Source organism: Cicer arietinum, chromosome 3 (genome assembly GCF_000331145.2).
Source record: "Cicer arietinum cultivar CDC Frontier isolate Library 1 chromosome 3, Cicar.CDCFrontier_v2.0, whole genome shotgun sequence".
Classification (NCBI taxonomy): domain Eukaryota; kingdom Viridiplantae; phylum Streptophyta; class Magnoliopsida; order Fabales; family Fabaceae; genus Cicer; species Cicer arietinum.
Genome location: NC_021162.2, coordinates 2,976,643 through 2,998,266, shown reverse-complemented (window position 1 = coordinate 2,998,266; position 21,624 = coordinate 2,976,643). Strand labels below are relative to the sequence as shown.

General features: G+C 29.1%; 1 protein-coding gene and 1 long non-coding RNA gene across 3 annotated transcripts; one reads left to right on the top strand and one right to left on the bottom strand.

Moving 5' to 3' along the window:
* The first annotated feature begins 5,316 nt into the window (after positions 1-5,316).
* LOC101507036 (uncharacterized) lies at positions 5,317-6,410 on the top strand. The gene is made up of 2 exons (XR_012162243.1): positions 5,317-5,838; positions 5,942-6,410. It is a non-coding gene; the product is annotated as an uncharacterized lncRNA (long non-coding RNA).
* Positions 6,411-11,839: 5,429 nt separating this feature from the next.
* Positions 11,840-21,219, bottom strand: LOC101506490 (amino acid transporter AVT1I). Of its 2 annotated transcripts, none has more exons than XM_004491746.4 (4): positions 20,965-21,219; positions 14,140-14,295; positions 13,087-13,538; positions 11,840-12,451 (listed from the first exon to the last, which is right to left on the bottom strand). In XM_004491746.4, exons 1-4 carry the CDS (start codon positions 21,119-21,121, stop codon positions 11,933-11,935), a joined length of 1,284 nt encoding a protein of 427 aa, XP_004491803.1. In that variant the 5' UTR covers positions 21,122-21,219; the 3' UTR covers positions 11,840-11,932. The 2 variants fall into 2 exon arrangements, with proteins under 2 accessions (XP_004491803.1, XP_073222716.1); XM_073366615.1 differs by lacking the exon at positions 20,965-21,219 and adding an exon at positions 15,297-15,743.
* Positions 21,220-21,624: the final 405 nt, after the last annotated feature.

Sequence of the window (21,624 nt, the reverse complement as noted above, 5' to 3'; positions counted from 1 at the left end):
ACAAAAGTGATAAACTTAACCATTCTCCTGAGGCTAATGCATATGGAACTGATAGAATTCCAACACCTTGAAAATCAAAAGACACATAAAACATTAAACATTTTTTGGAATAGTTAATGTTAGTACTATTAATAATGATTAGTAATATGTTGAGGGTGGGACTCTTAGCAACTTTTTCGATGAAGATATGTTTAAAAAATTAAAAGAGCATCTGCTACCTCAAAATTATGCATTGTCATCGAAATTATCGCTGATATTTCAAGAGAAACATATTCTTACATGGTACCCGAAGTATTTCTCAAAATAACTAACAATTTTGGTCGAATATATTCTTTTTTTACAAATTTATTTTAACTACACAATTTTATTTTTTAAACTTAAATTTTAATAACATATAACATGAATATTAAAATAGAACTTAAAATAAATTCAAATAATATAGATTATGTGAAATTGAAATTAAAACTGAACATATTCAAATAAACACAACAAAATATTCAAATAAACACAACAAAATATATAAAGACAAAAAAAATATAATACAAAAGAGACACTAATGGCTATTTTTTTGATAGAACATATTTTCTCTGCAATGAAATATAAACAAAAAATTTAATTGTAAAATTAATATATTTTCTTTGGTAGAATATATTTTCTCTTCAACTAATACTTTCTTTTTTTATTTATTTTTTATATTTCATTTTAAAGAGACAATGTATATATGTTAAGGGTTATAGAGCGAGACCTGAAATTCCATTACGACATGTTCAAAAGAAAGATAAGGTATTTTGTGTTGATTTCTCTTCATCTATTGAATGGTGCTTCTACTCATAGAGTAATGCAACATTAAATGATGAGTTATTGTGAAGTTTCTCTACATATTTGAACAAAAATATTTCTGAATCGGTGATGAAAAAAAAAATTTATATATTCTTTAAATATAAATTTGAATTTGAAAAATCTTATAGTCATATGCGGATCTTGTTAGGACATAGAATGGTCATAGTCACTTTGAAGCTCCCAATAACTTTTTAAAAAATACTACTATTTTTAGTTATTTTATAAGAGACGTTTGAATTATAATTTTGTGGATAATTATAAGAGACATTTGAATTATAATTTTATGGACATAGCGTGATAGACCCAAATAAATGGCACTCTGACTATCACAATGCAATCGAGCTCCACCTTACTCAGCACCCAATTCCTTCATTAATCATGTAAGCCATAAAGCCTTTTAGGGAGCCTCAACTACTATCATGTACTATACTTCAATTGTAGACATAACCATTAACCACTATGGATTGAATTTATGACTTTCAACAAATAGGTCCTCCTAGAAGGATAAAGACATATCCTGTTGTAGACCTTTTATTATCCATATCACCTGCATAATCAGAATCAACATATCCTACAATTGAAGCATACCTTTGTCCACTGCTAAACATGATACCATGGCCTATTGTATGCTTCAATTACCTAAAAATCCATTTAACTACTTCCTAGTGTTGCTTACCTGATTTGGACATAAACTTGCAAACTTGACTAAGAGTACTAGCCTAAAAAATCTTTGACATATACTCAAACTATGCATCTGCCTTTGAAAATTGATTCAACGAAACTTAAAGTGATTTGTCAATGGAATACTCTCAACATTTCAATTTCTCATATTAGATATGTCTAACACCTATTCAACATAGCTTTTTTTAGAGAACCACAATTTTTTAGCATTCTTATCCCTGTGAATTTCCATACCAAGAATCCTCTTAGCAACACTTAAGTCTTTCATGTCAAACCTTTTTCCCAACATGATTTGCAGTTCATTTACCTTATGTAAATGATTAGCAGCAATCAACATGTTATTAACATAAAGTAACAAAAAAATAAAAAAACCATCATCAAGGCTCCTAACATAAACACAACAATCATACTTATATCATCTTTAGCCAATCTGAATCATGTATGAATTAAAGCATTCGTACCACTGTCTTGGAGACTGCTCTTTTCAATTTACAAACTAGTATGTGATCTCAAGTATCATTGAAACCGTGAAGAAATGTTGTCTTTACACCCATTTTCTCTAAATGAATGTCCCGACTAGTTAACAAGGCTAACATTGCCCCTGATGAAAGTATGTTTGACGACTGAAGAGAAAATCTCATCATAGTCAATCTCCTTCTGTTGTAAATACCCATTTGCCACAAGACGAACCTTGAACTTTTTCCATTCTTTTTATGTTACTGTTGGTTTTCTCTTGTACACACACTTGCAACCGATAGTCATTTTCTCCTTAGGAAGCTGAACAAGCTCCCAAGTATGATTTTTCTTTAAGGACTCCATCTCCTCCACCATAGCACCATTCCACTTATCTTTCTCCTGGCTAGCTATAGCCTCTAAAAAAGTGGATGGATATCCAGACCTATATCTTTCTAGTGGCTTGATCTAATGGCACTTTCACTCACGTACAAGGGAGTAATCTTATGCTCCACCTAAACTTTCAGCGGTATTAGAGTCTAGTTCGACTTGTGGTTCATGTACTACCCAAGTATTTCTTATTGATAGTTGCTCAACATTGGCCTGGATCACCTTACTTCTGGAATTTTCTCAATCTAATGTAGACACATCTGCTTCAATTGATTGTTTCAACCTGAACTACTCATCAAATATAACATCTCTATTGATCACCATTTTTTTTGAAATTGAATCCAATAACTTGAACTCTTTGCACCTTTTGTGTAACCAACGAGAAGACACATTTATTCAACTTTGGATCAATTTTAGATCTATTTTCATTAGGTATATGAACATAAGCTAGACACCCAAAAATCCATAAATTATCAAGATTAACGGGGTTACCTATCCATACATCATCTACAACTTTCGCTTCCAATAAAGCTTGTGGTGACTTGTTGATAAGATAAACCCTTAGAGAGTCCAACATTTAACCGAATACATCTTTTCATTTTAGTTAGAGATATGTTCATTCTTTATACCACACCATTCTGTTGTCGTGTCTTTCAGACTAAAAATGCCTCTAAATATCGTGTTTTGAGAAAAAAATTGAAAATTTAAGTAAGTGTATTATGTCCCGTTATTTGTCCGCAAATACTTAATTCTTCTGGCCATATGATTTTCTACCTCTACTTTCCAAACCTTGAACTTGACAAAAACTTCATATTTATGTTTGAGAAAATACACTCAAACCTTACGTGAAAAATCATCTGTAAAAGTCACAAAATACCTTGAATCCTCGATAAATGGCTCTTTGTTAGGCCCCACACATTGAAATGCACATAGTCTAAGATTCCCTATGTTTTGTGTTTCCCGAATTTAAAACGAGCACGATAGTGTTTCCCATGTATACAATATTTGCACAAATCCAACTTACAACTGTGAACATCGTTCAACAAATGGCTCTTATGGAGTTTTGTCATCTCACGCTCACTGAGATGACCAAGACGCATGTGCCACAATTTGATTGCATCATCATCAGACTCAACTGAAGCAACATTACCTACAATTGTATAACCCTATAGTTGGTAGATGTTACTTGCAGTTTTCTTTGCTCTCATCACTGTTAATGCACCCTTGCTAACCTTCTGAATGAACATATCTCCATCAGACCTATATGAGAAACTATTTTCCTGTAGAATACTCAGGGATATTAGATTGTTTCTAAATTCTAAAATATATATGATATTATTCAATGTTCGCATGCCACCCTCATCCATGAAAATTTTAATTTGTCTCATTTTTGTGATAGCACATGCTTTATCATCACCCAAATAAACAAAACCAAAATTGTCTAACCTTAATATGGTAAACCATTCTCTATGCGGCATCATGTGATAAGAACAACTAGAGTCAAGAATCCACGCTTTTGTCACAATTTAATTTTCTCATGAACTAAAATTTATCTTTTTTTTTAAGACTAAATTTCATCTCACGATTTTTCTCAATGACTAAAGTTGATCTTTACTCTAATTCTAAAGAAAAAGTGAATGAATAAAATGTAATCAAAGCATTAGATACAATCAATGCATCAGAGACACCCTCAATTAAAAATGAAAATGTTACATTGGAATATACTCCTCAATCTCCATTGAGCCTCATTGTCCAAGGTGGGATTGCTTCTTTCAATGAATCCATATCCAATAATATCTTCTTGATTTATGATCCCGTCAATGGACTGACGTCGATTAGAATCACAAGACTAGTTTGAACGTAAACTTTGTCACAACAACATAAGTGTTGAATAAGAGACATTAACATTAATCTCCACCCAAAACTTTAAGTCAGTAGGTATATATCATTTCTTTTAAATATTCGAAATTAACTTATTAATTGTCAATGTAGTATTAACTACACGCATTTTAATCCAAAAAAATTACACACACTTCAATACAACAATGCTTCCTCGCCAAGAATTTTTTTTAATTTAAGAATGTAATACACTAGGATTCACTATCACTCCCCTACCATGACTAAATAATCAAATATAAATTTAAAACGTTTGTGATTGATACATCTTGTAGTGAATAAAATGAGTAATATATAAAGGTGTGTGTTAATCATAGGTTGAGTTTTGAGTGATTTTCTATCATAAGACAAATGTACATCACAAGTGACACTTCTTTTTGTGTAAAAAAATTAAAATAATTGTCTTCTTTTATTTATTTTTTTACGGTTAATTGTCTTCTTTTATATATTATTGTTATACATATCTTAGAGATTAAAAATATATATAATTTTTTGACACACTAATTAAAATTTAACATTTTCATCCTTAGCAAAAACTGAATGTAATTTTTCCAACCAAAATCAAGTATAGTTGAAACATCATGGGATCAGATCAAGTACTCTCAATATTCCCAACAAATTATAACCATTGAGTTTATCTAACGGTTGTTAGATTAATCTCTTAGCTGCTAAATGAATTCCACAATAAAGATTTGTCTAAAACACATACAAGAGACATAAGTACATCACCTGTAACACCCTAAATTTCTTAGTAAAGTATAAGTTATATTTTGATTAATTTTTCTTATACATGTGCATGCTTTAATGGAAAATTTTATATATATTTAATTTAATTGTTAATATAAGTTGTTAATATTATATTATATTTATTTTATTTATTATTTTAAAAATAATATTATTTTAGTATGAGTACCTGGAAGAATAAAATTATAATTATAGATGAGTAAGATAAATGATTAGTAATTTTAGGTGGTTTATCCTAGTAATTAGTATTTTTTTTAACAATGCTTTAAATAGTTTAATTCACTTATTATTATAAAATATAATCATGAGAACACTATTTATGCCTTCCAAGAATACCTAGTTACGACGCCGATTTTACAAACATTATGCATTTCATCTTCATCCTAAACGAAATGCCATTTGAACCCCAATTTAACTCGCTTCTAATCAATCTATAAACCCATAGTCATACCTTTCATTCTCATCCTTCTGCAAATCAAGTCATTGATTGTCTTATGTGAAGTTCATCCTTATCTCCACCGCGAAATCCACTGTCAACCACCATTTTTGCTAATTTTGGACATCACAAGCACCAATGGTGAAAAATGAGACCATATAGGCAATCTACCTTACGTTCCCTTTCATTATGGATGCTCAACTCCTTCATCTATGGGAAGAACCGCAATCAAAACAACCATCCATGACCAAATCGAAAATTCTAACAATCGCCCTGTGGTCTTGGTTTGAAACAACAGAGGTCGGTTCTGTGATTTATGTGTTGAGAGCTTTCATCCTACAATGTTCGTTGATGAATTTCGGCAAAATTCATGAAAACCCGATGTCGTCGGCGTTACGGTAAGTGGTTTTCGACGAACCTCGCATTCAATGTTCATTCTGTTTCAATTGTTCATGTTAATTAAAATTCGACATTGATGTACTTTTTATTTTTGAATTACAGCATCGTTGTTGTTATCCGCAAGCACTGTTTCGAGTCGTTTGTATGTGTTTCGATTATTCTATGGACTCGTCGTCAAATAATTGTATCTCCGGATTTCTATTGCTATTGTGTTGCTAAAACTTCTTATCGTACGAGATCGTCAAAGCAGGTATGGGATGAAAGTGAGTTCGAGTTCATGAGTGTAAATTAAGCGAGATGAACGGGAAAACCGTATTTTCCATAATTCATTTGAGGCTCACTACGTATAGCTGAAGCCTTTTGAGTAATAATTGACTAATGAGAAAACTTGAATTTGATGAGGTTAACATATGAGTTAGAAACTTTTATAGGCTGTTGTTTCATTTGATTTCGAAGATCGTTTGATAGTTGAATTATTGTAGAGTTGTGTATATGATGTATTATGTGTTTTGTTTATATCCACCCTTGATATTGTCATATGATATAAAATGGGATGAATTATAATTATTTACATTGCAATTGACGTTGTGTGTGTGATTGATCTAGTATTATTATTTGTGAGTTAAAATCCTGTACTATTGGAGCTTGTGTATTATGATGATAAATTTTTTGAATTAAATATATGATTATAGAAATATGCATTGATGATATGTACTTGTTGACTTATGATGTTACCACCTTCATAAATATCATGAAATACATATAGTATTTAATTGAATAGTGATGAATTCGACTTGTGCCAATGATGGTTCTCTTAATGGAGTGGGTAGCCTAGGCCAACGAGAAGATAATATGGATGTTAATTAATTGTTTGAGGTGAGGATTATCTTGTTATCATATAGGTAGGATATGACAAGCTTAGTGATTTTCGGGGAAGTACAAATGAATTGAATCTGATCGTGGCGGTCTGCTGTTGAGTCTTAAGGCAAGATTGTTAGACCTTGGAGGTATTCAGGTGGAAAATTCCAAGGTGACTTGGAGGTAGCACTCCAAATGTCGGGAGCTACCACGCAACACATGTTTACCTCGATTGTCGCGTACATGTGTCTCGAATTGAGTTGAGAGGATCTATGAGGACAAAACCAATTTGAATTGTCTGTCCACTTGCGTGGTGGCATAATATCAAGCCTCCTAACCAAGTACTTAAGAGTTAGAATGGTACCAAAGAAAGAGGAGAAGTCTAGAGTATAAGAGCATGCATAACATTACTTGATTATTGTGTTGATTTACTAATGTTGTGGATTGTATCAATGTTTTACCTTGATTATTCTTGCTGATTGTGATTTGATATGATACAGTGTTTAATATATTTTACATGTTCTTCTCAATTATTTTATACTATTACATATTTTTGAAGTTCACCTCTCGGTTCTTGTGTTTGGCACTTGTGAGAGCGCAGTTATTTCAGGTTATCAGTTGGTGATCCATGCTCTAATAGGTGATACTAGGTGGGAGTAATTTGTCGTGTTTTGTTGAGTTATGAGATAATTTAGGTTTTTGTAAATTTGATCAATCAATTGTGTTATTTTTTATCTTTTATTCGGAGGTAGCAATTAATTGTCTCTAAGTTTAGAACGTGTTTTTATGTCATAATTATTTATTTAATAAACCTCAACTATATTTGATATTAAAGGATTTTTTAAGTGATACTTTTTAGGCAAACATTTTGTGTAACTGTGAGTGTGACGTCTTGAACCTTATAAATGTATTTAATGCATTTTACTTTTTATTTCAATTTGGGTTTAAGGTGTTACTGTTAGATAATATTATTATATATTAATAGTAGTAGTAAGGGTATTTTAGACAATTTTATTCTTTTATATATATACTCATTGTAACCATATTAACTTTAGTTTGGTTCATTCTATGTTATGAAACCCTAGAGTTGTTGTTTCTCTTCTTCGTATTTTCATTGTTAACATGGTATCAAAGAACTTTGATTGATTTTGTGATCTACTATAAAGAAAAGAGAGATTATTTTGATAGAAAAGACAACCACCAAAAGAGAAAAGAGAAGAGTAACCCTATTCTCGATTTTGTTATATCAGACTCACAAAAACATCGATTGCGCATTCGTTAACCGTTGGATCGGGCTAATTTTTGGACAGCAGGTTCGCAACATTCAGGTCTTCGTCTTCAACGATCGAATCAGCGAAACGACGTCTGTAGGGGGAGAAATCGGGCTCGCACAGCACCAGATTATCCCTAATTTATTTTGTCTCAGTGATTGTATTTGTCGTATTTACCTGTCATTATTTGTTATGGCTGATGCTAAGGATGATTCTCTTCAAGCACATTGTCTGAAATTGGGGAGAACACATAAGAAGAATTTTAGGGGGTCATCGTCCAATGTTGTTGCTTCTGCTCCTTCTACCATTGGCTCTAGTTCTGGTTTTGTATACTCATCTGAGATTGCTTCCCAAATATTTGATATTGCAGAACAACTTAAAAAAAAAACTTCTTGCCACTCAATCACATGCCATGTCTGCCACCTCTTCTAAAGGTTTGAACTCCTCTGGTATGTCAGATATATCTCCTTCCATATGGATTCTTGATTCGGGAGCATCTCATCATATGACATACGATGATAAATCTTTTGTGTCTGTGAAACCTGTCTCGTCTGTGTCGGTTATGACTGCTGATGGCACTCCTATGCCACTAGCAGGCGTTGGTTCTGTCTCCACACCTAACATGTCTCTTTCTGATGTTTATTATATTCATAATCTTACTTCGAGTCTTGCTTCTGTTAGTCAAATATGTGATCTCGCTTATTCGGTTATGTTTTCTTCCACTTCTTGTTATGTGCAGGATCCACATTTCGGGAGGCTGATTGGGATAGGTCATAGACAAGGGGGACTTTATGTTTTGGATGACCTGCGACACCCAGATACTGCAGCCTCCACAACTACTGCTGACTTATTATCTAGTTTTCGCTTGAATTCCTTATCTTCTAGTTTTAACTATGGCATTCTCGCCTTGGACATGTTTCTGCTTCTAGATTAAAATATTTGGCTTCTACTAGAGCCTTAGGAAAGTTACAAACCTGTGATATCTCAGATTGTTGTGGTTGTAAACTTGTCAAACTTCCAGCTTTACCGTTTAGTAAAAATGTTTATGTTTCATATGCGCCATTTGATTTAGTTAACTCTGATGTTTGGGGTCCATCACCATCACCGGTTCTCACCAAAGGTGGATCTAGATATTATGTTTCGTTTATTGATGATTACACTCGTTATTGTTGGGTTTATCTTATGAAAAATCGGTCTGAATTTTTTTACATTTATCATATGTTTCGTGCAATGGTCAAAACTCAACATAATTCTGTTATAAAGTGTTTTCGTTGTAATTTAGGTGGTGAATATACCTCTAATAAATTTTCTGAATTACTTGCTTATGATGGCACCCTCCACCAAACATCTTGTATTGATACTCCTCAACAAAATGGAGTTGCTGAAAGGAAACACCGTCATATTATAGAGACTGCTCGTTCCTTTTTGTTGTGCGCTTCAGTTCCTAGTGAGTTTTGGGGAGAAGCAGTTCTTACTGTTGTTCATGCTATTAATAGAATTCCATCCTCTATCATATCAGGTTTGTCTCCCTTTGAAAAATTGTATGCTTTTACCCCTGATTACCATTCTTTGAAAGTTTTTGGTTCTACTTGTTTTGTTCTTCGCCCTCAAGTAGAGCGCAGTAAGTTGTCTTCTCGTTCAGCGTTGTGTGTTTTTCTTGGTTATGGGGATGGTCAAAAAGGTTATCGTTGTTATGATCCTCATGTAGGAAAACTTTATGTATCTCATAATGTTGTTTTTCTTGAGCACATCCCTTTTTTACTCTATTTCCTCTAATTCTCAGATTACTAAGAGTTCTGAACTAACCCATATTGATTCGTTTGGTCCTAATGATTATGCTTCTGGTGATTGTAATGTTGAGAATTGTGGGACAAATACTAATACTCCACATGATGACATCCCTCTTGCCCCCCCTCCCCCTTCCCCCCGGTTGTTCAACCATCTCATGCGATTGTTGATCCTCCTCGATACCCCTCTCGTCAACGTAAATCTACTCAGTTACATGATTTTGTCTATTCCACTTACTCAACTTCATTTGTTTCTTTCTTAACCTCTATTCACAGTTTGTCTGAGCCCTCTTCCTATAAAGAGGCTATTCTTGATCCTCTTTGGCAGCAGGCTATGGCAGAAGAACTTTCTGCAATGCACAAAACCAATACTGGGGAATTAGTACCTCTTCCTCCTGGAAAACGTGTTATTGGATCTCGTTGGGTATACAAGATCAAAACTAAGTCTGATGGGTCAGTTGAGCACTACAAAGCACATCTTGTTGCTAAGGGTTTCTCTCAACAATATGGTATAGATTATAAAGAAACTTTTGCTCCTGTAGCCAACATGACCACTATTCGTACTCTTATTGCAGTTGCATCTATTCGTCAATGGCATATTTCTCAAATGGATGTCAAAAATGCTTTTTTTAAATGGTGAGCTTCATGAAGAAGTCTATATGGTCCCTCCGCAAGGTGTTTCTCATAATCAAAGGGAAGTATGTAAGTTAAAAAAAGCTCTGTATGGTCTTAAACAGGCTCCTCGAGCTTGGTTTGAGAAATTCTCTACTGTGATCACTTCTCTTGGTTTTCGCTCTAGTGAACATGATTCTGCATTGTTTATAAGGTCCACCACTTATGGTCGCATTATACTTTCTCTATATGTTGATGATATGATTATTACAGGTGATGATGTTAGTGGAATCAATGAGTTGAAGTTGCAGTTAGCCAAACAGTTTGAGATGAAGGACTTGGGAACTCTTCGCTATTTCTTGGGGATTGAAGTTGCCTACTCTCCTAGAGGCTACCTTCTTTCTCAATCCAAGTACATTGCCAACATTCTTGATCAGGCTCGGCTTTCTGATACTAGAGTAGCAGATTCTCCTCTTGAGTTGAATGTGAAATATGCTCCCTCGGATGGTGTTCCTTTACCAGATTCCACTTTGTATTGTACTTTGGTTGACAGCTTAGTGTATCTTACGATTACCAGACCTGACATTGCTTATGTTGTTCATGTTGTTAGTCAGTTTGTTGTCTCTCCCACTACAGTACATTGGGCAGCAGTTATTCGGATTCTTCGTTATCTTCGAGGAACTCAATTTCAAAGTCTTCTCTTTCTATCGTCATCCTCATTAGAGTTACGAGCTTATTCTGATGCTGATTGGGCTGGTGACACCACAAATCGTAAATCCACCACAGGGTTCTGTATCTTTCTTGGAGACCCTCTTATTTCTTGGAAGAGTAAGAAACAAGACATTGTCTCTCGCTCCTCTACAGAAGTTGAGTATCGTGCTATGGCATCCACTACCGCTGAAATAATTTGGTTGCGTTGGCTTTTGTCTGATATGGGTATCTCTCTTTCTGAGCCAACTACGATGCACTGCGATAACAAGAGTGCTATTCAAATTGCTCACAACTCGGCCTTTCATGAACGCACCAAACAAATTGAGATTGATTGTCATTTTACTCGTCATCATCTTCAGCATGGAACTATTACTCTACCGTTTGTTTCTTCTTCTTTATAGATTGTTGATTTGTTTACAAAGATGCATTCCATTAAACGTTTCCGTTTTTTAGTTGACAAACTCTCGATGCTCCATGTTAATGCATCGTGAGTTTGAGGGGAGATGTTAGATAATATTATTATATATTAGTAGTAGTAGTAAGGGTATTTTAGACAATTCTATTCTTTTATATATATATACTCATTGTAACCCTATTAACTTTAGTTTGCTTCATTCTATTTTATAAAACTCTAGAGTGGTTATTTCTCTTCTTCCTCTTTTTATTGTTAACAGTTACATCATCTTCTTTGTGTATAACTCAAATAAAAATGGACCACTACACTACTATTATAAATTTTGTACTATTTCAATAAACTCAAATAAAAATAAAAATGAACCACTACATTAATTATCTATTACAAATTTCATACTATTTCAACAACTCAAATAAAAAAATGGACCACTTCATTACTATTACAAATTTTGTACTATTTCTACAATTGAAGTATATGTCCCAAAAATTCCAATTACTATTGCTACTACAATTATTGCAACTATAGTCACTGTCTCAAACCCACAATTCCTATAAGTACCAGAAATTCTTAAGTAACACAAACATGGAAGCAAAATTGAAGCAGTGACACTTAGAGAAGCTCCAACCATTGACATGAGATATCCAAAGAAAGGAACACATAATGCAATAATGACATTGGTGATTACAAGGACAGTGCTAACAAAAATGTTAGTAATTCTATGATTTTTATATGCCCTTGGAAGTAAATCTTTTAATGCATTGGTAATTGGTGTTGCCATTAAAGCAAATTTGGAAATTGGATTTACCAAGGTAGTGTATATTGCTATTCTTGAACTTATTTTGTTTAGTGGTAAATTTAATGTTATTTGGGATTCAACTTTTGAACCAAACATTAGGTAACCAATTATAGCCATTGATGCATAACCAGCTGTGGTTAATATGAAGCATACAATTAGGACCTGCGATGTAAAATGAAACACAACATTTAGAAATTAATTAAAAAAAAATACATTAAAATAATAGTTAGAAATAGATAACCGAAGTACTATAAAGTAAATGATTTAATTTATATACATAACTTTTATAGATATATTTAGTCAAATCACTTTATGTAAACTTTTACAAAAGTATTTTTACACTCACTGCAGATATTATTTTTAAAGTTAATATATTTAAATTTGTAATTACTCACGGCCCAAAAAGCAAAATTAAAATTGCTTTCTTGAATCAAGTTAAAGTATTTCTAAATACTTGTCTATAAGATGGAAGTATTTTTCATGCACATTCTTTTAATTAAAGTATGCTTTCTTATGAAAAATGTAGACAATCAATTCCTTGCCGATATTTTAAATTATCTTTGAGATTTTGTCAATTTATATGCTATAATAGTGTTTAAATTAAAGTATGATTTCTTATAAACTTCGTACTCAAGTAAATATTATCTAGTATTCATTAAATTAATCTCGTATTTTAAAATTTAATAATTTTAATTTTTTATTTGTTAGGTTTAATTAGTATTTTTCATTAGACTAAAATGGAATTAAGCCAAAATAAAAATAAATAAATAAATAAATAAAAAAGCAAAGGAACTTACATTAGAGAATTGATGTTTGTTTTTCATGGAATTGTAGAGAGTAGGGAAGACAGGATGAGCACAATAACAGAAAGCATACAAGCTCACAGCTGTAGGAATTCCACTCAAATTTACAAGAATACCCTTTTGTTTAAAACCAATTCCATCAAATGCAGCTGTCCATGAAATTGACAAAACAATGATAGCTGAAGCAAACACACCACTTGCAGATACATAAGATAACAAACTCAAATTATCCAACCAAACTGTTGGCAAAATAATTAGTGCCACCAATATCACAAAGAATTGTTTTGAACCAATTGATATTCCAAAAATATCAAACTCATCAATTGGGAAAAGGTTACTCAAATTGTCTCCTTCTAGAATCAAGAAACCTATTGAAACCAAGTACAGTTCTGTGTACATTGATATCGATACTATTAATCTTCCGATTTTTCCAAATGCAAGTTCACCTGTAATAGTTATAAAATGATTATTAGTGTCATTTTCTATGAATTATTGACACGACATTGACATTGACACAAATATCTGACACTGATACGTCTAAACTGACAATAATTTTTTTTTTAGGTTTAATTGCAGTTTTAGTCCCCTTATTTTAGCTGATTCGCAAAAGTAGTCCCTCCATTTTGTTTCTCCCCAATTTTGGTCCCTCAAACAAAATTTTGGCCCAAAACTTGATGAAATTTCATTTTTTTTGCATTTATTTAAGTCACATCATGCCTCAAAATCTCATTTGCAACAATTGTACTTGGAATCTATGATTATAAATGGTGTAGTACGACTTTAAAAAATGAAATTTCATTAAGTTTTTTTACCAAAATTCTGTTTGGGGACCAGAACTGGGGAGAAACAAAATGGGAGACTACTTTCGCGATTCAGCTAAAATAGGAGGACCAAAACTGCAATTAAGCTTTTTTTAAAAAATGAATTAATTAAATGTAATTTAAGATGTCGCTGTTATGTCAATATTTAAAGCTAACACCTGTGAGACACCTGACACGCACAAATATCACGGTTACTAATAATAAATTTAAAAAACTGCAAGTTCACCTATGTCAGGATAGGTTCTAATGTTTGAATTTTTTTCCATGCATCTTTTCATTAATATGCCTGAGTAAAATGCTACAGCTGCTATTGCAAATAAAAGTGATAAACTTAGCCATCCTCCTGATGCTAATGCATATGGAACTGATAGAATTCCAACACCTGGAAAATCAAAAGCCAAATACAACATCATCAACATTTTAGTTCTTTTGTCGCTAAATGTTAGAAACATCACAATTAAGATAATTTTCACTTCTTTTCATTTCTAACTTTTCTTTTGGAACAATCAATGTTAGCGTTGTTAATAATACATCATTACTAATATGTTGAGAATGAGATTGAATTTTTGATCAACTTAATCATTCTAACTTCTTAACTTTTTCATCTAACCAACCGAGTCAACTTTATATTATTTTTCTAACTTTGTTGTTAATTCAACTTTTTTTGATAAGTGCGTTTGATTTAACTCAACTTTTCTAAGACTAGTTTATAAAATGACGACTATTTGGTATTGATAAATATATTTTTTTTTTTTGACATATCACATGTAATATAGAACTCTTAACAATTTTTTCGATGAGAATATATTTTAAAAATTTTAAAAGTGCATCTGCTACATCAAAATTATGCATTGTCATAGAAATTAAGGTTGATATTTCAAGAGAAACAAACATGTCCTTAAATTGTACGAAAAGGAACTCTCAAAATAATTAACTACCAATTTGGGTTGAACATTTTTTTAAGTACAAATTGACTCTTAACATCACAGTTTTTGTTTTTTGAATTTAAATTTTAAAATCATATAATAATAAAATTGAAACTAAAATTTAGATAAAATCAAATAAGATAGATTATATGAAACTATAATTGTAACCAACCTATACAATAAAACACAAAACACAACAAAACATATATATACAAAAAAGTATGATAGAAAAGCATATAATAGTCTTTATCTTTCAGCGAGAATATATTTAATCCGTTTTCGAAATGTAACCAAAAGTATTAATTGAAAAATTAATATATTTAATTTAAATGAGTTGATGCATTTGATTTAAAATTTATACCATATTAATTATCTTTTCAATTAACATTTTTGTTTATGATTCATTCCAAAGAGAGTATAAATCTATAGGGTATGAGTTAAGAATTATAGAGCAGACCTGAAATTGCATTGAGTCCATTGAGACATGTTTGAGAGAAAGATAAAGTATTTTTTGTTGAAGGTTGAGAGGCTATGATTATCTCCTCATCTATTAAATGGTGCTTCCACTCAGAGATTAATGGAACATTTAAGGATGAGTTGTTGTGAAATTTTTCCAACATATTTGAATAGATACAGAACCGTTGATGCAAAAAAAAAAAAAAACTTAGATATTCTTCAATAAAAACTTGAGTTTGAAAAATATGAAAGGTTTGATATATATAATATATAGTGAGGTGTGTGTTTCCCTTAAGCGTTTTAGGTGGGATCCAATTCAACACTGCTGTGATCAATTGTCAACCACACAATATATATATATAATTTTAGTTGAAAAGATAATCTGTTATATTAATATTAAATATATCAATTTTTTAAATATTATTTTAAAAATGATTTCAATACTTGTAAATAAAAATATCAATTTTAATTTCTATAAAATTATCCGTCGAGTAATTTTAATCTTTACTTAAATGAAATGTATTTAATCGTTTTTTAATTTTAAAATTTTTGAATATTTTTTTTAAATACATTCAAAAAATTATTATGTCATAAACTATTATATAAATAAAATACTTTTCTTATGTGAATCTGAATTTAGACCGAAAGAGACATTTACAATTTCATCCAAATTTTTTAAAAATATAAATAGAAAAAATGCTAACAAATATGTTTGTTAAATATTTAAAAATATAAATATCACGATAAATTTAAAATTGTATATTTAACTTTTAATTTATTTTTAAAATATAAATTTTTTATTTTTTATATCCAAAACAAATGTTTTACACGCCTTGTTAATCTCCCCAAATGAATAAACACGCACTAGAAACGTGGTACTAATACAACGTTATGTGAGTCCAAAAAAAGAAAAGTAAAACATGTATGGGTCCAATTATAATGCTGAAAAAGTGACACCAGAGAGTTGGAAAATTGTAATCTCCGCACCAGTGCGACTGAGAATGAGTGGTGAAGAGAAAAAGATAATAAAAAAATAATGTCATGTTAAAATAATATGTGAAAAATAAAAATAATGTTAAAAAATGAGAATTGTTTCTTATATATCTTTGCTTTTGACAAATAATCTAACATTTAATCTCATATATATTCCTTCCAAAATGAATCATAAATAAAAGTTTATTTAAAAAATTGACATGTTTAATTAAAAGTTAAGATCAAAATCATTAAAGTTTTGAATATTTTTTATTTATATTTTATTTTAAGTATTAATTTAAATGTGAGAAGTTGCGGATTCAAAGTATAGTATCTATATATCAATGTCTTTTTGACTAGACTGACAACATTTTTCATTAATATCTTTAATTAATAAAAGTTAAAACTAAAATTTACACTTTTTGAAAAAATTACTAATGTGTCATGGGAATTTGCATCCTTCACCATTTCTTCTCTATATTCATATATTATTTTTGTTTTTCTATATTTCTCTTTGGCAGATTCATCTTTGACAAATATTATATTAATTTATTTTTGGTTGGCACAGTTGATTCTCAAATCTCACCAACAATAATAGAGTTGGTTCTAGAGAAAAAGGGTCGGTCCCAAAAGGTAAATTATTAAAGCAATTGGTTTGTGCTTTGTAAAAATAATAATATTTTTATTTAATAAAAAGCCTTAAAAGTTATTATTTTATTTAGTAAAAATATTTCATTCTAATAGTTTTTGAACCAAAATAATATTGTATCTATAAATATCAAGTTTATTAACTATATTACCAATTAAAAAAAGTACAACATGAAATCAATAATACAGAAGTTATATAAGGTCTTATGTTAAAAATTAGGCTAAATTACATTTGTGGTCCTTTAACTTAATTTCAGGTAACGTTTTAGTCCTTTATCTTTTTTTTTTTTCCGACTTGGTCCTTTATTCCTAAAAATATCAAATAAAGTATGAAAATATGAGTTTATTTGAAGATTTACGTTACGAATTTGATGAAATTTGTATTATATTGAAGAATATAATTAATTTTATGAGTTTTGATTGAATTTTTTTTTTTGAATTTTTGTATGAAAAAGGATATCATTGTTGAAATTTTAAAACATAAAATATCAAATTGTCACTTAAAATTAAAATAAAGGACCAAGTCGAGAAAAAAAAAAGATAAAGGACTAAAACGTTACCTGAAGTTAAGTTAAAGGACTACAAATGTAATTTAGCCTAAAAATTATCTTAGATTTTACGTGGAGTCGATTTTAAAAAGTAAGAAAAGAGAAAAAAGATTATATATATTTGCAGTATACATGATACTATCCCTGAATATTTATATATTAAAATATTTAACTTTTTTTTATTTTTCGTATACTTTTATTTTTAAAAATTTATAATACAATTTAAATATTTATTCTAGAAAGTATAGGATATTTGAGAAAAATTTATATATTATAAATTTATATATTATAAATTCTAAAAATACAATTAAATTTTAATACTTAAACATTTAAAAATTTATAAAATTGCATCACAATATATAGTTGCTGAAAATGATGATCAGAAAATAATAATTAGTTGGTGTAAATTAAAAATAAAGAAATATCACATAAGAAAAATGACACACACCAATATTGTTTATAATGTGGAAGTTTATCAACTAAGATGTGCTCCAAGAGATATTCAATTTTTGTTATTACAAAAAAAAGTAATTAAAAATTATTAATAAATTATTTCTATTAGAATATAGATAGATTAAATCTAGTTTTACCTAGTACCCAACAAAATTTAGCAACAGTCCATTTACATTAATTTACCTGATCCAAACAGATTTTTGAGTCAGAACTGAATTGGATTGGACCAACCCATATACAACCTTAATTTTTATGAATGATTTATAACTTTCAAGTATCTCTTACAATTGAACTTTATATTATTTATCATTACTATTATTATGATTGAGTATATGCATGAGGAAGGATTAATATTAAGTCTTTTTTATCAAACCATTATTCAACAGTTTCTCCATTTTCTTATGAATCTATTTTGTTAATAGTAGCATGGTGATGGTTATCGTCTGTAACGGTTGTCAAATATGTTCGTTCATCAATGTGTAATTATGTAAATTTAGTTTTTTGCAAGTACTGTTAAAGTTGTATCAAACTGTTATTATGGTTCCTCAATAAAGAACGATACTTTTATAATTTAATAATAATAAATTTATTAACGTTAACTTTTTTATTAATTTACTTTTATTATTTTTAATTATTTATGTCATGTATTTAACATTTAATTTTTATTATTGTTATAAAAATTTAAGTTCAATTTTATTTTAAATTTAAATTTAAATAATGTATAATAATATTAATTAAAATATTAAAATTAATATTTTAAGTTATAATAAAATTAAATATAAATAAAATATTAATGTATAAATTAAAGTTGTGGGACTTAATATAATTCTTAGGTTAAACAGTAAAAAATAAATGAGTTGTTTCGTGATAATTTATTAATGAATCTATATTGAGTTCACCATTCGTGTAATAAATGAATGAATGATGTGGCATAGTGGATCTATTTAATTAACTCATGTTGAATTTACTGTTGGAGATGCTCTAATTGCATAAGACATGGTGTAGAAAATTGAGTTTTTAATACAATGAGTTAAGTTGTTTATGTGTCACCAGACTTAATAGGTGAGGCGGAGGTATGTTTAGGTCGGTTGACTAGGTAAACGAACTAGTTAAGAAAACGTGACGGTGTTAAATTTGTAAATAAATGTGAATATTTTTTTATTTATAATTTTCTACTTTTATAATCGTTGATATATATAATAATAATTTTGACACCTAAAATCATAAGTATACGTAGTCATAATTTCATTTTTAGATAATAACATATTATCTTACAGAGAGCTATCTATTACGGGAAAGAAAGTTAAATTTGATTTTTTTTTTAACTATTCATTATCATTTCGTTTTATTTTGTTTAGAGACAATTTATTTTTATTTATTTTTATTTTTTGTTTTTTTTTATATTAAATTTTGCATTATTCAAGTACATGTTACAATATTTTTTTTTGTTTTTATTCAAAAAATAATAATATATTTATAAGATTTTTTTTTGTAAGTGTTTTGGATGGGATTTAAGAGATTTTGTCGGTTGTATTAACAAGTGGATAGGTGTGGAAATTTTTTTACAATTTACTTTAAAAAACACTCACTAAAAACGAATGAAATTTTATTGTCCTTGTTATGGTTTAAATGGAATCTGTTATATTTTGAAAAAAATAAGAAATCATCTTATTTGTTATAGGATTTGTCATAGTTATACAAAACGGATATGACACGATAATTTGTTAAACATGACAAATGTATGAGTCATACAAAATATTGAACTTTTAAATTTAATCCTTAAAAAATTTATTCACTTATAATCTCTATTTTGATTTTATAGAATTTTTTTTAGACTAAAAAATATAAATTTTTTACAAAAGTTTTTCAAAATGAATAACAAAAACTAAAAAGTTGAGAATTTTTTATAATGACTAAAACTTCAAAATTTTATAAAATTAAAAAATATTTTATCTTTTTTTTAATTATTAAAATTATACCTTTTTATTAAAAGCTCAATTATTAAAATTAGAACATAACCTCTGAAATATTTAAGAAGTTCTGGTCAATACTTTCATCTAAAAAATATAATATATATTTTTTTAAGTGGACTGTATAAACCAGCTCCAACCTCCTGATTTTCTTCCAAGCAAATTTTTTAATACTATTTCAATTTTTTAATTAAATACAGAAAATATATGGTCCAAAACAGTGTTAACAAACAAAGAAATCAAGACTAATGAACCAAACGAAAAAGGAAAACAGTGATGTATACTTCCTTAGAGACCGTTACATATAACTCATCTTCAAAAATATCAATCTCTACTACCGACCTAAAAAACTTTATTTTTCAAATAAAGTACCTTAGAGCTTGGGTGTCCAACCATAAAAAATATTATTTTATATTTAATTAAATTTTATATTAATTTTTACTTAAAATTTTATTAACAATTTACCTTCAAATATAATATCGAGCCATTACAATATTTTACTTAGTTAGTATTTCTTTTGTATGAAAATATCAGTAAATTAATAGGTTAGATTAATCATTGGATTTGACCCTTATACCTTTTAATTAGAACTCGTTGTATATCCCTCAATTCACTAACTGAATTGTCTGCTTATGATTCACAAAAATTTCTATAAAATTTAATATAAAGTATATCATAGTTCTTATAAATTAGTTCTTCTACACTAAAATTAACTTATGTGTATTTTTTTAATAATATAAAATATATATATTTAAAAAAAAATATTTTTTTAGATATAACTCATCCTCAAAACACTATCTTTACTAACCTAAAACTTTATGGTCTACAATCTTTAAGCCACAAAAAGAGCCACCTAGCAATTAACATTTCCCCCTCTCTCAAACCTATATACTAACTTTCTTTTAACAAAGGAAAGGACCAACATACTTAATTATAATAACAATTAACAAATCTATAGTTTTAGGCTATAATCAAATAATTGATATTCAATTTAGCTACAGAAAAAGTTAATTTATATATTTTATCTAAAAACAGCTTGTATTGTGTAACATTAAACAACTAAGGTTGATAAGGTTACCTGATAAAGCATTGAGACCATTGAAACAAGTTTTAAGGAAAGATGTGGTGACATTGTTGTTGTTGGGACCAATATCAGAAATTTGTCTTCTTTCATGATCTTGGATTAGGGGAATATTCAGAGATGCATCACTAAGCCACTCTTGTTCACCTTCCATTGAAATTTTCAAGAGAAAAAGAAAACAGAGTTTTGTTGTTTTCTATTTCTCAGTTTTGCCAAAACTAGCTAAGAAGAATGTCTATCTCTTCTTTTAAGGTATAATAAATTAATACTCCTTTTTATGCTTTCTTATATATAAAGATAGATAAATCGAGAATCAAACCCGATAATATAAGGTTTGTTTGATTTACATTTTAAAAAATTTATTTTAGTATTTTAAATTTTAAAAACTGTGAAATTTATTTGGATTATTTTTTTTCTAAAACTATTTTGTAAAATTACTTTTAATATTTTATTTTTTAAAAATAAAAAAGTAAAATAGATAAATTATATTTTATTTTTTATTTTATTTTTTTTAATTTTTTTAACTCTTTAGTCAAAAATCTGTTTTTAGAAATAAGTATTTCAAACAAGTTATTTTTTTTCCTTAATTCTATTCTTTAAAACAGTTTTCTAAATCAAATTTGTAAAATAATTTTTAAAAACTAAAATATAAAAATG